The following is a 21,358-nucleotide window of genomic DNA, read 5'->3' as shown; positions in this document are numbered from 1 at the left end:
TAGAACTTATTTTGTTTAATGATGGAGGATACACTGCCCTCTGGTGGCCGCGTTGGGTCTGACGAGACTGTCGCCTTGTATGGCTGAGGAGCAGACTCAGACGTCTGACATGGATAATGGATAAATGTTAGGATTCGCAGAATGGAGAGGATCCCAATGCAGACACAGGCACGGTGTAGCAATAAACAAAAATGCTTTATTTGTGTCCAACACAAAAGGAGTGGAACTTCCTGATCGGGGTAGTCGAGTGGGCTTGAGGCAATGAAGCTCGGGAAGGAGGCAGGCATGAAATCCGACAGGGGGCGCACAAAAAAAAAAGGTCAGATGTCAGCTACTCTCAAGTTTAACCAGCTTGCATTATTTTATTGCAATGTTTTTCCTTATTCAGATTTGTTTAAAGGCTACAGTTAGTTAGACTTCACTTTAATGGTTAGTGCAGTTATTCCAATTTTGTTGTTTTATCACAATAGATTGGTTTATTTACATTTCAAAAACCAGAGGCCATTCATTTACAAATGTGACTGCACTTTAGTTTGCATATTTAATTGTTCAGATAATTAAGATTTGAATGAGGCAAAATAACATGCTTTTTCACTCAAATATATTGTTATAATCATTTGTTTCGGATGTACTGTAATTATTTTCTGTATAAAAATTAATTTGGTGTTCAAAAAGTCTTTTTTCAAACTTGAGTCTTGAAAAAGATGGGGTCGTCTTATAATCAGGGGCCGTCTTATATTCAGGCCAGTATGGTATAAAGATGTAAAATGTATTTATTTTTGTCAAGAATCAACAACAATTGGGACACAAGCATGAAGTGGAATGAAATTTATTGGATAATTGATCCTTTTTTGACAAATAAATACCTGAAAAGTGGGGCGTGCAATATTATTCAGCCACCTTGCATTAGTACTTTGTAGTGCCATCTTTTGTTGCTATTACAGCTGCAAGTCGCTTGGGGTAAGTCTCTATCAGTTTTGCACATAGAGACTGAAATTCTTGCCCATTCTTCCTTGCAAAACAGCTCGTGCTCAGTGAGGTTGGATGAAGAGTGTTTGTGAACAGCAGTCTTCAGCTCTGCCCATAGATTCTCGATTGGATTCAGGTCTGGACATCGACTTGGCCTTTCTAATACATTGGTATGTTAATTTGTAAACCATTCCATTGTAGATTTGGTTTTGTGTTTTGGGTCATTGTCCTGTTGGAAGATAGATCTCCATCCCAGTCTCAGGTTTTCTCTTCCAGAGTGGTCCTGTACTTGGCTCCATTCATCTTCCCATCAATTTTAACCATCTTCCCAGTATCTCGGACTTGCCTCGTGTGCTTCTTGGTCTTCATGATGCTCTCTGCACTTTCAACAGAGCCCTAGACTTTCACAGAGCAGGTGCATTCATGACTTGATTATACACCCGGATGGATTCTACTAGTATTTATTATCATCAGTCACTCACTACTGGAGTGAGTAGTAAAGGGGCCGAATAATATTGCACACCTTACTTTTCAGCATTTTATTTGTTAAAAATGTATGAAATATCCCATAAATTTCATTCCACTTCACGATTGTGTCCCAATTGTTGTTGATTCGTGACAACATTTTAATTTTTTTTTTTTATATCTTTATGTTTGAAGGCTGAAATGTGGCAAAGGTTGAAAAGTTCAAGGGGGCTGAATACTTTCGCCAGGTACTGTAAGTAGGTATAATCACGTATAATCAGTCTCTCACTCTCACCTCATTGTCTGTGCCCACATCCAGCATAACAGGCAGGCATTGCTGAGGGGGAACGCCTCCACAGGCTGTGTAGAGGGCTAGTTTGCCCACTGGAATTCCCATGCCGTTGCAGCCGAGGTCTCCCAGGCCCAATATTCTCTCACCATCAGTCACACACACAGCCTGTCAACCACCAGCACAATGTTACTTGCACTTACAATTAACAAAAAAAAAAGAAAAAAGAAAAAAGCAGTAAATAAATAGTCTTGTATTCTTGCTGTTTCTTCTGTATGAAGAGGGGAATAGCGCCTTTCATTGCTATGGCTCAAAATGCAGCCATCCTGTCATGGGTGATGAAACGAAAGCATACCTTTCACTGTTCCACTTACCTGAGGCAAAGCCCTAACAAGCTCATCAAGTTAAAAATAAACTGTGTGAGGAATTTAATCCTTCATATTTGGGTTATTGTGACAAAAGCATAGGGTTTGACAGGATAGGTTTATACCTACAAATGAAAGAGAAATTGATACCAAGCTGTGTATTGGGTGAGAAAAAAATGCATAGGCGTCATTTCTTTTCATTCAACAACATTTCATCATTTCTTGTTATTTTTTTTTTCCAGAATAAAAAGAGACTAGCTATACCAACTGTATTTTTTTCAGAACTTTATACATTATAAAAAATAAAAAAAAGTTTTCGCTGCAGTCTCTTTTATTCTTTTCTATTCAAGTTTGGGGCCTGTTTTATTTTTTCGTATTAAACAAACAAAACAATATACAACATATATAAAAAAAAAAAACGCTCCATCAACTGGTCTAAAATTCTTGCACCTTTCTACTGAAATTTTAGGAGTGGGTTCTGGCAAGTAGAGGACAATGAGTGGTGGAATGTCTGTGCTGAAGCAAATACCCTACTGTTGACAGCTGTGAACAGGTGCTGGAGGTTATTGGTACATTGGAAATACCAGGAATAGCTACTGGTTTCGTCATTTTGCTTGAGACAAGATTATGACTGACACACTATAGGTGCTTTATGCACAGGTTGATGCACACAGATAAAAGTTGGATGACAATATTAGCCATCAGCCTATGTATTATACGATTACGTTTATTTTTAACAATGGGCGAGTGATAAATTGCTGAAATTTTGAGTTGAACGGTAGCTGCGTAAATATGGCTTCTCCTTAATTGACTGCTCCACGTAAATGCTCATTTTTTGCAGAAAAAGGACACTGAGCAAATGTATCTGTCCTTGAATTAACTTTTATAATATGACTACCTTAAGAACATCTCATAAGCCATCTCTTCGATATACTGCTGAAGGTGTTTCCACATTAATTTAAAAAATCTAAGAAGATGAAGAAAGCTATAGCATCAAATACATTTTCAGTTTCTCTTCTTAAATACCTAACTCGAAAACCTTGGTATGCAGTACAATGGAAATCCAATATGAGAAAATACTGATGCTCCTGCAAATGGTTGGTTTTACTAGCATATTACCTTAACGTTTTTCGCCGGCCAGTTCTGCAGTAGTGTTGCAATGTGGCCACGGTCATGGATGGTAATGAACAGCCCCCTGCAACACAGAATGTTAAATATAGCAAAATGTTTGTTGATATGATTTGGTAATTCTACTACTAGCGTAACAAAATCCCTTTTAGTCCCTGCTATTCAAACAAGCAAATCAACATTATAAAGAAAGTTTCAAAATAGTTCTTAGTTACTTCAAAGATGTTTATGATTTGAAATAAAAACAGTTTAGACATCCCTATTAAGAAGTTAGTTGTTATTGCTTTTGAGGCTTTTTTTCCCTCCAAAGCGGCGCTATATTAAATGATGAAGACATGTTGGTGCAATAGGCTTAAATGTTCAGCCTGGAGCCCTGGGCCACTGTGAGGAGTTTACTTTGGACCCCTAAGGCTGCCAAAATGTTCATTCATCTTCACCAACCCCTCTTCCGTTTCCTATTGGTGGGCACCAATGGCCTCTACTGGGAGACCATCCAAAGATAAAGAGATCATGTCTCTGTGTGGGGTCCAGCTATAGCGTGTTTTCTTCCCAGGAAACCCATCTGTTGATAGTATGGGACATCTCATCCATGTGTCAGCAGTAGTAAAAATGTCAGTATTTGTAATATTCATTTAAGGTCAGTGCCAGATGAAGTAAATAGTACAAAATATCCAATCCAAGAAGCTAGAAAAGTTGTCAAAGGGTTGTAAGAAGAAAATAAAGCAACAGTCCCATAAAAGTGATTTGGCAGGGAGGAAAGACTGTCACTATATATTTGTTTTATGTACTGTAACGATCTCTATCATTAAATCAGTGGGGTAAAAAATACCAGATCACAGCATGTTATTCTAACTTTAGTCAATTTGCTTTCGAATATTTAGCATGTTATCATACAAGTCTACATTTGCCAGTAAAATAGTTCTCTGACCTGTAACTGGAACAGTTGTACATTTAACTTTATGTGAATTACAATGTTTATTTCATACAAATTTAACAAATGTATCCATCAGTTCTATTTTTATACCGCTTTTCTTAATTGGCCCCTATTCCATCTGAATTACATGCAGGGGTGAAAGTGGATAGGTGTTTTAACATATCAGGATGCCCATCATATGAGCATATCTTTCATTACAGCGCATGCGTTCAAGGAGATTGCACATGAACTAGCTTTCCATTCATCGTGGTGGCATACCGGAGACGACGGGGACGCAAAATATCGATTTTAATGATGGTCTCATGCTACATTTTATTCTATACACATTTTTTGATTTACCTATAATAATACCCAAAAGGAGCTAAGTGTTTTCTTTGTTTTAAAACCGTTTTTGGATTGTAAATTCTGCTATCACTTTTCGCCATGAGTCACATTCTGCGTTCCTACATTGGGTATTCACGTTTACAGTGTTATTCACTGCATCGTTAAATTTCAACTATTTGATTAGCGTCGTTGTAGTAGGTATACAGTGGGGCAAATAAGTAGAGGTGTGCATCGGTACTGCCCTCACGATTCGATTCGATTACGATTCGGGGGGCCACGATTCGATTCAATTCGATTCGATTAAGAGGGTCACGATTCGATTCGGTTCGATTCGGCAATGCATTGCGATGCCTTAAAGCCTGGGATGCATTAAAATTCTAAAGCAAAGCATATTTTTCGTGAATCATGAGGCAACACAAGCGGTCAGACATTAAACAACTTTTTATTGGCTCTTGTGTCACTCCTGGTTGAAGTCAAATGAAAATACTTTTAGATATATTTTTCTTTAAAAAAACAAAAAACAGATCACAGCATTTAATTGGTGATTTGAATGAGACCAGGGCTTTCTCTTTTTTTTACACAAAGTAGCAGCCTTTCACACAATGCAACATCTGAACTCCTGTGCAAAATCAGTAATAGCAGTCACTGTATTTTAGTCACAACAACCCATCGATAAAAATATTCAAGTAAATATTAAAGAAAGCGACAAAAAAAGATATTGTAGTGCAGCAGCATCTTTATCGCAATATCAATCCAGGGATCAGTTCAGTTGCAAACAAAACATCCAACTAAATTGCAATGTAGAACAAAAGTGCAATGTAGGCCTAGTCCACTATATATGTGCAATCAACTTAGAAATGCAATTAGTAAGTACCACATAACAATAAAAAATAATGAATTAAAATGAAGTGCAGCAGCATTTTAGCAGCCATAACAATCTGTTTCAACATGAGGAAATATCATTTTTTTGCAATTGAGAGAGCAGAGAGATAGTAGAAGTTAGATGGGGCCTAAAAAATCCAGCCCGACCCGACACGGCCCGCTGGTATTGAAGCCCGACCTGGCTTGGAGTGACGCGAAAAAAAACAAAAACGCAGCAGCAGCAATTTATTTTCATTTCTTCGAGATGGCAGAAAAAACGCATGTTTCTTAATGTTTAAATAGTCTACATATTTTTGTGATCATTATAGAAGCAACGCGTTAACGAAATAACGCTGGGAAAGTTTAATATTTAAAAAAAAAAACATCCGATTTTGCAAACACACAGAGGAGAGGATTCAAAAGGATCACATTTGTGTTGCCTTTGTGTGCATAAAAAAGTGTCTTTCGTAACGAATTCTCAGTTGGCAGAAAAAAAACGCAAGTTTTCTTAATGTTTAAATAGTCTACATATTTTTGTGATAATTATGAAATCATTTACACAACGAAATAACGTTGGGAAAGTTTAATATAAAATAAAAATAAAAATAAAAACAAGTTTGCAGACACACAGAGGAGAGGATTCAGAAGGATCACATTTGTGTTGCCTTTGTGTGCATAAATAAAAGTCTTTCGTAACGAATTCTCAGTTGGCAGAAAATAAACGCAAGTATTCTTAATGTTTAAATAGTCTACATATTTTTGTGATAATTATAAAATCATTTTCACAACGAAATAACGTTGGGAAAGTTCAATATTTAAAAAAAAAAAAAAAAAAAAAAAGTTTGCAGACACGCAGAGGAGAGGATTTAAAAGGATCACATTTGTGTTGCCTTTGTGTGCATAAATAAAAGTGTCTTTCATAACGAATCGCAAGCGCCACAGTGGAGGAGAAGAAAAAGCGGGCGGCGCCACTGCTTCATGTGAGTGTACAAGCAAATGAACAATACAGAGAGCCTGGTTTTATCCCATTTAAAAAAAAAATTTTTTTATTTTTTATAATTAGTCCGGCGCCGGGCGGGCCGACCCGACCCGACCCGACCCGAACGTGAATGCTTGACATTTTGGGCCCGACCCATTCGGTTCGGGCACAAGATCTAACCTCTAAGAGATAGGACATAACATAACAATGGCTGAAGCGGAGAAAGAGGGAGCAAGAAAGATTCTTGATGCACCTAAGACATTGAAAGCTGACATCTGGAGACATTTTGGCTTCTATGAGGTTGGTGGGAAACTTGACCAGAGTTATGCAGTGTGTAAAAAATGAAACATGACAATAATAATACAAATGGGGAAACCAAATCCATTGCATCACCGGAATTGCGCAGGGAAGATTTTTGAACGTACTTATATATTTTAAAATGCGCTGAATCGATTCGGCTTGTTGCCCGCATCGAATCAAATCGTCCATGCCCCGCATCGGGATGCATCGCCGCATCGATTATTGTTGACACCACTACAAATAAGTATTTAGTCAACCACTAACTGTGCAAGTTCTCCCACTGGAAAATATTAGAGACGCCTGTATTTGTCAACATGGGTAAACCTCAACCATGAGAGACAGAATGTGGAAAAAGAAACAGAAAATCACATTGTTTGATTTTTAAAGAATTTATTTGCAAATCGTGTTGGAAAATAAGTATTTGGTCAATAGCAAAACTTCATCTCAAAACTTTGTTATGTACCCTTTGTTGGCAATAACGGAGGCCAAACGTTTTCTGTAACTCTTCACAAGCTTTTCACACACTGTTGCTGGTATTTTGGCCCATTCCTCCTTGCAGATCTCTTCTAGAGCAGTGATCTTTTGGGGCTGTCGTTGGGCAACACAGACTTTCAACTCCCTCCACAGATTTTCTATGGGGTTGAAATCTGGGGACTGGCTAGCTAGGCCACTCCAGGACCTTGAAATGCTTCTTACGAAGCCACTCCTTTGTTGCCCTGGCGGTGTGTTTGGGATTATTATCATGCTGAAAACCCAGCCATGTCTCATCTTCAATGCCCTTGCTGATGGAAGATGTTCACTCAAAATCTCTCGATACATGGCCCCATTCATTCTTTCCTTTACACAGATCAGTCGTCCTGGTCCCTTTGCAGAAAACAGCCCCAAAGCATGATGTTTCCACTAGTGTTGCACCGATACCGATACCTGGCTATGCAGTATCGGCCGATACCGATACCTTACCGATACCACCCCGTTTATATATATATATATATATATATATATATATATATATATATATATATATATATATATATATATATATATATATATATATATATCCCCCCCCCCAAAGAGCTACATAATTGGATGTGAAATCATTGCTGTCAAGGCTTTGTCAGGCTGTTGCTTACCTTTGCAAAATAGGAAAAAGACTAGTACAAAGTATAATACTAGCCCAACAGTAAGAAAGTAAAAATAAGTTCATAATAATAAACTCTGAATGAACTGAGTAAACTTTTTTAAACCTCTCAAAGGCCAAACAGTGCAACTTTCATGAAATTATTGTCACATTCTGCTGCTGGTTAGATTGTGTTTTGTTGCTGGGCTGTTAGTGGGGGCGTTCCTGATGTCGCACTTGAATCCAATGCGGGCTCATCAACGCAGCATTTAAGCACGAGTGAGCTCAGAGAAGGCTGTCGAGATATTTGCTTTGCTGATCGCCATTTGACATCTCGCACTATAGTCTCGCTACATTTGCTTGCTACGCCCCTGCATTGAGTTTTTTCTGTGAGTGTGCTGCACTCGTTTGTAACCTCTACCCTGTGCAGGTATTTGAGTGTTTTTATTTTGGCTTTTTGGCTCGCTGCCTATCGTCTTAGTCAGCCTTCGAGTTTGTAGTATTGAGCTTCGTCGACGTGCTGTCACGGACTCCTTTTGTTATTTTTACTATCCCGCGATCGCGTGTTATTTTTTGTTTGCAATCATTAAACCCTTGTACGTATCCCCCGCTTGTTGTCCACTTCGAAGTCCAACCTTGTTTCCGCATTTGCGGACGCTAACAATTATAAGTAGTAATAATTGACCACAGCATCCCGTCTCTCTATTAGCCTCCTTTTTTCGGGAGGGGGGGGAGTCCCTTATTTCTATTTCTGAAAGGTGGCAACCCTAGTTTGGAAACAGTTCCCAAATTACTGCAGTATTTCTTTAAGTAAAAGACAAAGTAAAGTTGGCGTAGTGAACTGACCAGAGATTGTTGCACCGATCCAGCGCCCATCCTCTGGATAGCAGTCCTGCTCTTGCAGGCTCAAACTCGTTGTGTTCGTTCACATTTCGTCTTCAAATGTTTTATCAGGTTCAAGGTATTGAAACTGGCCGATTTAACTCCACATCTCGAAACTTTCAGGCCGCAAATCTTGCATGCAGCCATTGATTTTAATTGACGGGATTTCTATTTTGAAATATTCCCCGACCGCCGCCATGTTGGCGGCGCCGACATAGCGGCCTTGTCATTGGTCAGGAGTGGCTATTGGCCCGTTCTCATTGGTCTGGAGCAGGCCAATAGCGATAGCTGCTTGGTGTTCACGTGTCATCACACAACACAGAGACAGAGTGTAGTGAGCGCCAGGAGAAAAAAAAAGGCTGCGGTCAAATGTTATAATAATGGACCGGTAAATGGTATCGGCGCCGTCTTTCTTGGTACTCGCCGATACCGATACCACCATTTCGGACCGGATCGGCGCCCCCTGCCGATACTAGTATCGGTATCGGTGCATCTTTAGTTTCCACCCCCATGCTTCACAGTGGGTATGGTGTTCTTCGGATGCAATTTAGTATTCTTTCTCCTCCAAACAAAAGAACCTGTGTTTCTACCAAAAAGTTCTATTTTGGTTTCATCTGACCATAAAACATTCTCCCAGTCCTCTTCTGGATCCTCCAAAGCGAACCATTTCTTCCATTTTCTAATAATTGCTCTCACAGTTTATTTCTTTACACCAAGCATTTTTCCTTTCGCAGATTCAGTCTTACCAGCCTGGTGCAGGTCTCCAATTTTGTCTCTGGTGTCCTTCGACAGCTCTTTGGTCTTGGCCATAGTGGAGTTTGGAGTGTGACTGACTGAGATTGTGGACAGGTGTCTTTTATACCGATAATGAGTTAAAACAGGTGCCATTAATACAGGTAACGAGTGGAGCCTCGTTAGACCTCGTTAGAAGAAGTTAGACCTCTTTGACAGCCAGAAATCTTGCTTGTTTGTCGGTTACCAATACTTATTTTCCACTCTAATTTGGAAAAAAATTCTTTAAAAATCAAATAATGTGATTTTCTTTTTTTTCACATTCTGTCTGTCATGGTTGAGGTTTACCCACGTTGACAATTACAGGCCAATTGGTGGTTGACTAAATACTTATTTGCCCCACTGTACGTCAGCTGTAAGATGATGTAGAATTGTTAAATATATTAGAACATCCTCGTAGCATACAGAGGAACGCTACTCTACTCTACTCTAATCACTGGAACATTGTCGTCGTATACTGTATGTAGGAATGCTTCTCTGATCAATTGTACCAGCACAAAATAAAAACACAAAAGGATGAAAAAAAGCATGGTTGTCTTTTTTGAATAATTTAAAATGTGAAGGAAAGGACGTTAATTGTCTTCCAATTTTGAAATGACCCACCTAGTAGAATATCGTTGTACCATACGTAGAATGCTACTGTGATTACGTAAACTCGCACGATAAACATAGTTGCCATACTGGCATACTGGTATTCTATTCTGATAAAGTACGCTGGTTTTGCAGAACAACGGCAACTGTTAAAACCCCTTACTAAAAACAACCTGCCTGGTTGCCACACAGGCATCTCCAAGAGCAAAACAATCTTTGAGCGCCTAGAAAGGTGGAAAAGCGCTATATAAGTGTAACACCATTTACCAAATGTCAGATTTACATACACAAGTCTTAACAACAAGCATAATAAAGTGCTTGTGTAGCGTCAGCCGTTTCCACCCATATTTACTATTTTTTTTTTTTTCACGGCCAGCATGGAGTTCTCCCAGCATGTGTGTGATGTGTCATGTCGATATATGGGCTTAGCTAACCACCCTCCCTGGCCAGGACTCCAGTTGCCAGTTTAATTGGCTGACATACTGACATGTGATCAGCATGGATAGTTAGCTCTGAATGGTTCAAATGCACATGTTCTGGGACAAAACAAAAAAAGAACAAGCTTGTTGAATTAATGGAATTAAACAAAAGGGCAATGCAACATAAAATTAATCAGATCAGAGAAAGGAAAGAGTTGAAGAGACATTTTATTTTCTCTGATGTGGAGGTTCAGAACAATCATGTTAACCCTATAATGCCTGATCCCAGAAAATTCTGATTTATTAAATTTGAAAACATTATGTGGTCCTTAAACGTAATTTTAAAAAATTGAACATTTTTTAAAAATGAATTTGCATATATGTGTTCTATAATTTGTATCATAAATGACACATTAAGCATTACATGCAGTTCTCGTGGTAAAACAAATATAACTAAAGTGAGATTTAACACAATAAGGTTTTAAACTTTTACTTTATTTTATTTATTTATTTATTTATTTAACTGCAATGAGGTCCAGAAATGCTCGTCTCAAATGTGATACATTTGGCAGTAGAGTTTATGTACACCTTGGACTTTTTTTTGCTCATTTACCAATGTTAGGCTACTTATTTCCATATAATATAAAAAAGTAAATGTTTGTTCTTCAAAATATAATCCATTTCACTGTGCATAATATAAGTCATTTGTTCTTTTTTTGTTCGTGTATATTACTTTAAAATACAATTTTAAATGAAAATCAGTTTATCGTGTATGCCTTACTACAGTAAGTGTAATGCAGTAGCCTAAAGCATGTGTAAAATTAGCATTTCTGTGGTTTTAGGAGGTTTGGGGGGGGGGGGGGTCATCTGGCTCAATGGCAACCTTTGTGTCAAAGAGTTCCGGCAAGAAATTCTAACCACTTTCACCTCTGATTACAAGTACATTGAACTGTTAATTAAAAATGGATATACAGTATATATATATAATGTATTCTGTCTGTCTAAAAACTGAAAAACAAATTTGATTAATAAGATTACGCCTGACGTTTCATCACTTCAAATGATACACAACATAGTAGCAAAACCCATACAAAAAATGTGACATGCCTTGTATTTTACACAAGTAAGTGCAAAAATATCTACGCACACAATTTCAGGGCAATATGTAACTTTTTCTGCATGTTATAAAAAGGAATACTTAAATGTCCACAAGACAATTGTGCGGAGTTTGAGGAGCTGAAGCAGCAATGAGATGGAAAGTTTTGTCCAACCGTTTGACATTTGAAAAACAACCGTATGAGATGATCAAAGCAGACAGGCATAGAAGCGGGAATGCCCTAATCTCTGTCTGACAATGTTAACAAAAACATTTCAGGTGACGTATGCCTCATCCATTTCTCATTTTCTGCCCCTCTGAACTTCGATGTGAAGTTGAACTCATAACATTTGACCCAGATAAAGTAGAGCAACAGGGAAAGCCTTTTCAATAGCCTGAAACACACCTACACACACATAGAAAGTAATTCTTGGCAAAAATTACAAGAGCAGCAATGAGGCAAAATTGAATAAATGACATCAGGAGTCACAGATTATTAATCCATCATCACTGTATCAAATTCTCTTCAGAACAAAAAAAAAATGCTGTAAAGAAGTGGGAGAATCAAGAAAAAATTGTGTGCCTTGGAAACTATTTGTCCTGCACACATAAAGAGAATGTGAGACAAAAGATAAGATTACGCAATTGCTGTGTGCATTTTTATGAGATTTGTTATGTGCACAATTGCTGTGTGCATTTTTATGAGATTTGTTAAGTAATTCTTGTCTCTCTACACTTCCAAAAGGGATTGCTGATAAACTTTAAATCAAGTCCATCCCAGCTGAAACAATCTTTTTTAAAAAAAGGAAAGATTTTCAATTTTTTTGGTGTGTAGAAATACATCTATAGAAGACCATGTTACCAGAAAGTAGAAAAAATGTGGGCATTGCTGCAGAGATTGAAGAGGTGGGGGGTCAGCCTGTTAGTGCTCAGACCATACGCCACACTCTACATCGAATTGGTGTGCATGGCTGTTGCTGTCTCCTGAGGATGGTATATGAGAAAGCCCGCCCGTCTCATCAGACCATAGGACAGGGTTCCAGTAATCCATGTGCTTTGATGACATGTCTTCAGCAAACAAAAGCGCAGCGTATGGTCTGAGCACTAATAGGCTGACCCTCCCCCAAACCTCATCAATCTCTGCAGCAATGCTGACAGCACTCCTCCAACAAATCAGATGACATTTTGGAGGGAAAATGACAAGCAGTACTCAATTCGGACCTTTAGGGATGTACATAGTTTCTAAGGGGTGTACTCACTTTTGTTGCCAGGCGGATATTTTGAGTTATTTTGAGGGGAAAATAAATTAACTCTATTACATAAGCTGCACACAGACTACTTTTCATTGTGTCAAAGTCTCATTTTGCCAGTGTTGTCCCATGAAAAGATATACTTAAATATCTGCAGAAATGCGAGGGGTGTACTCACTTTTGTGATACACTGTAATACAAGTACAGTGGGGCAAATAAGTATTTAGTCAACCACTAATTGTGCAAGTTCTCCCATTTGAAAATATTAGAGAGGCCTGTAATTGTCAACATGGTTAAACTTCAACCATGAGAGACAGAATGTGGGGGGAAAAAAACAGAAAATTACAATGTTTGATTTTTAAATAATTTATTTGCAAATCATGGTGGAAAATAAGTATTTGGTCAATACCAAAAGTTCATCTCAATACTTTGTTATGTACCGTTTCTTGGCAATAACGGAGGCCAAACGTTTTCTGTAACCCTTCACAAGCTTTTCACACACTGTTGCTGATATTTTGGCCCATTCCTCCATGTAGATCTCCTCTAGAGCAGTTATGTTTTGGGGCTGTCGTTGGGCAACACGGACTTTCAACTCCCTCCGCAGTTTTTTTATGGGGTTGAGACCTGGAGACTGGCTAGGCCACTCCAGGACCTTGAAATGCTTCTTACAAAGCCACTCCTTTGTTGCCCTGGCTGTGTGTTTGGGATCATTGTCATGCTGAAAGACCTAGCCACGTCTCATCTTCAATGCCCTTGCTGATGGAAGGAGATTTTCACTTAAAATCTATCGATACATGGCCCCATTCATTCTTTCCTTTACACAGATCAGTCATCCTGGTCCCTTTGCAGAAAAAAAAGCCCCGAAGCATGATGTTTCCACCTCCATGCTTCACAATGGGTATGGTGCAATTCAGTATTCTTTTGCCTCTAAACAAGAGAACCTGTGTTTCTACCAAAAAGTTTTATTTTGGTTTCATCTGAACGCGAACCGCAGATGGGCCTGGACGTGTACTGGCTTCAGCAGGGGGACACGTCTGGCAGTGCAGGATTTCAGTCCCTGGCGGAGCATTGTGTTACTGATAGTAGCCTTTGTTACTGTGGTCTCAGCTCTCTGTAGGTCATTCACTAGGTCCCCTCATGTGGTTCTGGGATTTTTGCTCCCCGTTGTTATCATTTTGACGCCACGGGGTGAGGAGGGAGTTGAAAGTCCGTGTTGCCCAACGACAGCCCCAAAATATCACTGCTCTCGAGGAGATCTGCATGGAGGAATGGGCCAGAATACCAGCAACAGTGTGTGAAAAGCTTGTGAAGAGTTACAGAAAACGTTTGGCCTCCTTTATTGCCAACAAAGGGCACATAACAAAGTATTGAGATGAACTTTTGGTATAGACCAAATACTTATTTTCTACCATGATTTGCAAATAAATTCTTTAAAAATCAAACAAAATGATTTTCTGGGTTTTTTTCCACATTCTGTCTCTCATGGTAGAGGTTTACCCATGTTGACAATTACAGGCCTCGCTAATATTTTCAAGTGGGGGAACTTGCACAATTAGTGGCTGACTAAATACTTATTTGCCCCACTATATGTAAGTCGGATCATTTGTCCTCTAACTAATTTCTCGGTCGCTTTTTTGACATGATGATTTGTCTCCCAATGAAGATACAATATCTCGGCTTGCCACTTCTGGCTTTTCAGCACATTAACTTGAGAAAGACAATTTGACTTAGGAACTTCATATGGCTTTATTTTGCCCCAGAGCCCAAAATTGATGAGCCCACAGCCTTCTGTGGCATTCTGACATCCTGCATGGCAGTCCGCAACTCCAAAATGACTTCACATTCCTCTGTCTTTAAAATTATTTTCTCCATTATCATAGTTCTAAAAAATGTATGATTTTATGTTTTTTACATGCAGTTAGTAAGTTGCGTGTAAAAGGAAAACTTTTTTATTGCTTTTAAAACACTTTAGAGCCTTATGTCACAAATATTTTGCATAGAATTGCACAAATATCAAAAATTGTGTTATTAAAGTTAAAAAAATAAATATAACCAATGAGTACTGTTTTAGTTTAACCACTGAAGATAAAAGAAGTTCATGTTGTGTGAAGTTACTTTTAAAACATTCATAATGTGCAAATAATATTGGAGCAGGCCTCCCTGATCTAAAGTCATTATAAGCGTTATGTTACTGTATACCACAGCGGTAAACCAGATTTTGAGTTTGAAACTTGTGTGTAAAATAAATAAAATATCATTGGAGACAATGTAATACAATAATGCACCATTTTACATTTTTACTCAATTTATTGCTTGATGGACAAAATGTGTGTGTTGCACTGCTGCTGGTGAAACAGCAGTGCTAAGTGGCTTTCGCCCATTTTCTAGATGAAAGGAGGACCACAAAGCAATGACCTGCCATGTCTGGTTTCTCTTGTAAGAGCGTGGCGAGAACAGAGAGGGTAAAGCAAACAACCTGATGACATGAAACAGCATAGAGGGTGACCTGCAGCTCGACACAAAACCCACAACAGAGACTGTGGAAAAGCTGGTGCACACTGTGACCCCTTACACACTGAGCCCCAATCAGAAGATGGCCTCCAGTCTTTGACCCGTGTCCAGACTAAACATAACCAGTCACCATTCTTTAGGCTCAACGCATTACCTTAATCTTCAGTGTGCTGGACACACTCCATTAGTGAGCCACATGAGGTTGAGCTTCCCAAATGAAGACTAAGGCTGGGACAACAGCATTAAAAGTCAAGTTCACACACTTGAAATTTTTGGTCTACTTTGAACCCTAAAAGGGGTTTGATTAGATTCGTTATCACCATGTGTTTTGGCTATGATGTCAAGAGGCAAACAAAGCTTTTTCTTTCTACTACTAAATGGTCAAACGTCCAAGCTTCACATATGTACTTAGAGCATGAAAGAAAATGGATGAATTAAGGCTAATTAACCAGTTTTCCACAACATAGAGTACAGTGCTAAAAAGGGATATTTGCCCCATGTAATGTTGTGCGACATTATCGGGTAGCCGATAACATCAGCCAATAAAAGCGTTTTAAAGGGATGTCGGAAACTATTGATATTGGGTTTTCAATATCTGTTTTAGGTCAATATGCATGTTACCTTCAAAGTGATTGTAGAAGCCTTCTGCCTTTGTACAAGGCTGCTGTGCTAAGCTGTGATTCAGTTTAACTGACCATAAATTGTCTCCAAATTTAGATGCTTGTGATTTTTTATGTGAGCAGACCATTTGCATTAATGGTGCAAAAATCAAATAAAAACTAAATGATTGAAAAATAATAAATTATAAACTAATTACTGTAACACATTATTCAAATTCGGAGTCATAAGATTGTCACAAGACAGTCACTATTGTGACATGACACTGTCGTGAACATAAACGAACACTTATGACAGACATCATTAAGTGTCCTAAATCTAACACAGGTCCTAAACTGTAATCCCAACCCAAAGACATTTGAAAAAAATCTGAATATTGCATCAAAAGTGACATAATCTACTCAATGACATCTCATTCATATTCATGACAGTTAGTTGTGAGGTCATCATTATATCAGTCTCATGACACAGAGCTCAAATAAAGTGTAACCCTCATTACATATAACTACTGCGTTACCAGAAAGATACAGTCACTAAGAAAACTAGCAAAGTAATAAAATACAAAAAAAAAAAAAAAACAACTGTGCAGAAGCCAACTAAAATGCATCTTGGGAATTGACATCGCATTGGCATGTCCTATGATTGCCTGCCTGAATTTGTTATGCTTTGGTCACCTCCTTGTGGCTCTTTGGGGTCACTACTGTCAGCGTGATTTAATTGTGAATGATTCCTTTTATTAAACTACATTTTGGCTCATTTCAGTTTATGTAATTTATATGGGATGTTTATTTTCTATAACTTCAGCGAAGTTTTCTATTTTTCCACACAATGTTTATTTTATTTGGAAAGCCTTGAATTTGTTACATTCATCATTTTTATAGCATCCAGCAGACTCTCACAATACATTTAGCAATAACACATTACTGCACGACAGCATGTATCGGCAGAGGCGTAGCAAGCGTCCTCGGTGGCCCCAGGCAACAAGCAACATGGGGCCCTTCGAGTGTGCAAGTAAGGGGGACAGTCGGACTTGGAGCAATAGCATATTTAATAAATGTATAATAACGCCTTGGTCTCATAGAGCGCTTTTTAGGACACTCAAAGTGCCCGGCTTCTACTACATTAGGACATAAAACTAGAGTAACATAGTACACTCACTGCTGTCTTGCTTCCTTTTCTCCTCTTCTGCATTTTTTTCCCTATCTTTTGTCGCTTCTAGAAGGATAACTTCTCTTCATTTTGGATATACGCCAATTAGAAAAAAAGCCAAATCGCCGCTCACTCTCACTCTGAGTCACGTGAGGGAGGAGGGAGGGGTATAGAGCGAGTGAAGAGGCCCCTTCAGGGAACTCAGACACAAGGCTTTCACTGGCACTGTCGCACTTGTCGCTGCGACAATGCAGTAAAGCTGCGTGTGCTAAATCTGTTGGCCCACTGGGGGCCCCTGCTGGCTGGGGGCCCTAGGCAATTGTCTGGTTTGCCTAATGGGACGCGACGCCTCTGTGTATCGGTTTCGGATTTCTGGAGTTGGACAATATTGGGATATCAGTTATCAGTTAAAAAGTCATTGTGTGACAACAAGCCCAATAGAGTTATCTTCATCAAGGGGGAAAAAACTATTAAAACTTACCTAGCCATTTATGAAAAAGTAATTGCTTCCCTTTTAAAATCAGAAATGTACTATGTCTGATCTTTTTATCCTGAAATTTGATTCGATTTTCACTGCTCACACTCAAAACTGATTACTTCCACAACAATGTGTGACTGATTAAGTTGGCCAGAAGATCTTAAAATGGTGCAGCTAAAAATCCAAAGAATAGAAAGTACACGTGATAAATCAAGTATGTGACGTCTCTAAATCTGGAAGGGGTTACAAAGATATTTCTAAACCCGGGCGAGAGCCATTATCCACAAATGGAGAACAGTTGTGTACCTTTCCTAAAAAAAAATAAAATGACGCAAAAAACACAGCAACGACATATCCAGGAGCTCACAAAGGAACTCAGTGTTACCTCCCTTAATTGGCTCAGTTGAGATCAGTGTTCAAGGATGAGACTGAAAAAAAAAACTGCATCAATGGTAGAGTTATAAGGTAAAAACAAATAACAGCGAGGCCAGCGTTAATTTTGTCAAATAAAAATAATAATGATAAGAAAATAAAATACCCGATTCTGACCGATTCCCGAGACTTTTGGCCGAATATTTTATGGACTGGCGAGCGTGGCATGTGCCATATAGTATATAACACAGACAGATAGTCAAACACAGTGCTGGTAGTAGGACTTGGACTGCTTCAGTGATTGATGAAATCATAAATTCTTTACCAGAATAGCCGGAAGGAGAATAAATGGTTGGTAGTCAGTTTGAGACCTCAAGCTGAAGCATATTTGGGTTCTGCGTCAGGAAAATGATCCAAAACAAACAAGCAAGTCAATTGCTGCAGAAAAAAAGTTGCCTAAGCAAACTCCAGACTTGAATGTGCTAGAAATGATGTGAAAGTGCCTTAAAAGGCTGCTTGAAAAAAACATAGTGTTGCAGAATAAAAACAATTTTGCGATTAAGAGTCTCCCAAAATATCTCCAAAGAGATGTGAAAGACTCAAAGCCATTTATAGAAAACAAATTTCAGTTTTTGCTGCTTAAATGGTCTGACTAGGGTTAGAGTGGGAAACAGGGCAGCTTTGTGTTTTTTTTCTCCTTAGTAAATGTAATCACATTCATAAACTACGTTTCATGCGTATTTGTGGTGTCTAATAAATGCTGTTTGATATTTTTACATTTGTTTGATAATCTTAAACAGTAAAATGGGGAATGTATGCAAAAAAATGACTGGGAAAGGGGCAAATACCTTTTCATGGCATTGTAGTGTGATTCTTTAATCGTAATAAAAGTACATTTAGAACAGGGGTGTCCAAACTTTTCGCAAAGGGGGCCAGAATCGGTGTGGTAAAAATGTGAGGGGCCGACCTTGGCTGACATCCTTTACGTAGAACAATATCTTTATGCAAATTTTAGCAAGCCATTCTGTGTGTCACATTTGCTTTATTATTATTTTTTTAATTAATAATTTCCACAAAATCTTGCAACTAGCCTTTGTGGCGTTCTCTTTCATCTCTTGGGCTCTTGCGAAATACTGCAGCTGTAAAATTAAACTAGCTTTAAGTTGCTTCAATTTCTCGCTACGTATCTTCCCTGTAATCTTGTCGTACATGTCAGCTTGTCTTGTTTAGTGATATCACCTCACATCGAACTCTAAAAACAGCGACTGTCTCTTTGCAAATGAGGCAGACGCAGTTTTTGCGTATTTTAGTGAAGCAATAGTTCAATTTCCACCTATCCTTGAAGCGTCGGCTGTCACAATCAACTTTCTTTTTTTATTTTGTTGATTGTCGCCATTTTAGAAAATTGGGAGTAAATGGTGCTGCTACCTTTTAGTGGGTAGATGAGGAGCAGCATTTGGTGTGTAAGCTACTTCATATGCTGGTAGCAGTACTGCTGACCAATTTATTAGGTCTGTGTGCAGGCCAGACATTATTGATTTTATGACACAGGCTGGGGGCCGGATGAAATTTGACCACGGGCCGCATTTGGCCCGCGAGTCGCACTTTGGACATGTCTGATTTAGAATAAAACATTTTAAATGCATTTTATATATATGTAGGAAAACGGCAAAAAAAGTTACAATTTGAGAAGGGGACAAAATACTTTCTCACGGCATTGTATATTAGTTGCAAGCATAACCTAAATAAGGAATAGTGGTGGCAACATGACAGCGATTTTTCCCAGTTGGAACTGCTGTTTTTGTCAAGGAGCTAGGAATTGTGAACAGATCCAAATACCACAAGAAAAATGGCTTCAAATATGGGAATCTGTTCCAAAAGTAAAAAGGAATTTAATCTTTCAGCACAAGAGTGACCTAATGCATACGTCCAAATAAAACATTCACAGCACTGACACCAGAAGAAGGATAACGTCTTGCCACAGCACAGCTCTGATTCCAATTAAAACTCTGTGGGGTGAGTGCTGTGCACAAGATATGCCATCACAGTCTCATAATTATTGTTAATATGGCTGACTTAAGTCTGAAAAGAAAAAAATGTATGGTTACACTTTATTTGAATGCTTCTTATGACTATAACACAATCATACTGATGGTGCCTGTCATGAATATGAATAAATGCTTATGACAAGAGTGTAATTATGTGTCACTCAGTAAATTATGTCACTTTTGATGTAAAGTTCACATTTTGTTAGGATTAAGACAATTAATGACATCTATCATAAAAATTAATTCTTGTTTATGACAGGTGTCATATCATGAGTATGGCGGCCTAATGACACTGTCATATCACAAACACAAGATTTCAAATAAAATGTCAAGTATTTTACAATTAATAAAGTCAAGAAACAGAAATCGGGACTATAGAACTGGTTATTTTATTTAACAGGTAATATTATTTTAAATCATTTTATCATCTGATCATCTAGCCATATTTTGATTGACGTCATAGTCTGTTCAAAGAGTCCTCTTTACACAGTATGGATTAACACTTTACATCAGGAACTGTAGGATACTCAAGTATACAGTGTACTAAATGGTTTGATATTGTATTTGTATTATCAACACAAAAGCTGCTTGGTAAAATATATTTTTTTAATTAACTCAGGTCAAATGAAAGTATGATAAATGATGTTTTCAGCAACAAACCAGTTGGTCCTGTAGCAACCTTCAAACTTATTTGAAGCAGTTACACACAACTGCTTTAAGTAACTACAGTATTTTGTAGTAGAAGTTATGTAGTTAAATGAAAAATGCCTAAATTATTTAAGTATGACTTGAACACTTAAGAAATTCCCATTCAAACTTTTTACATGCAAAATGGTTAATCACACTGAAAAAATAATGAAAAATAGCTTTCAAGTAGTTACACACAGCTGCTTTAAGTAACTATTAAGTTATGTGGTTGAATGAAAAATGCCTAAATGTTTTTAGTAAGACTTAACAAACTACTTAAACCAGTTAAGCAATTCCTATTCAAACCTTTTAGATGCAAAATGTGTAACTACCTTTTGTTTTCTAACAACAGGAGTGTTAATTTTAAATATTCATGGTAATTTTGTTAATATTCTGGATGAGTGGATGACTCTAGTGCAGAACATGGGCCTATCTGGCAATTGTACCCTACAGTTGCGCTCATGAGCGGTAACCGAGCGACTTTGCATCCCTTAGGTAAGCATAGAAGTCAGGCTCACTATTATGTATTTTTTTCAACCGAACACACTCCAGCTATTTACAATCAAGTAAGGGTGTCAACAATAATCGATGCGGCGATGCATCCCGATGCGGGGCAGGGACGATTCGATTCGATGCGGGCAACACGCTGAATCGATTCAGCGCATTTCAAAATATATAAGTACGTTCAAAAATCTTCCCTGCACAATTCCGGTGATGTAATGGATTTGGTTTCC

General features: G+C 38.2%; 1 protein-coding gene across 4 annotated transcripts in view; it reads right to left on the bottom strand.

Annotated features, from left to right (window-relative positions):
• me1 (malic enzyme 1, NADP(+)-dependent, cytosolic) overlaps nt 1-21,358 on the bottom strand; it is a 141,607-nt gene that overhangs the window by 32,553 nt on the left and 87,696 nt on the right. For all 4 annotated transcript variants that reach the window (XM_057834236.1, XM_057834237.1, XM_057834240.1 and 1 more), the window contains 2 exons: nt 3,208-3,283; nt 1,730-1,891 (listed from right to left, as the gene is read on the bottom strand). In XM_057834236.1, coding sequence (XP_057690219.1) covers nt 1,730-1,891; nt 3,208-3,283 — 238 coding nt within the window. The remainder of the gene's footprint in view (nt 1-1,729; nt 1,892-3,207; nt 3,284-21,358) is intronic.

This window comes from Corythoichthys intestinalis, chromosome 4 (assembly GCF_030265065.1).
Source record: "Corythoichthys intestinalis isolate RoL2023-P3 chromosome 4, ASM3026506v1, whole genome shotgun sequence".
Lineage (NCBI taxonomy): Eukaryota > Metazoa > Chordata > Actinopteri > Syngnathiformes > Syngnathidae > Corythoichthys > Corythoichthys intestinalis.
This window is presented reverse-complemented; position numbering and strand designations above follow the sequence as displayed.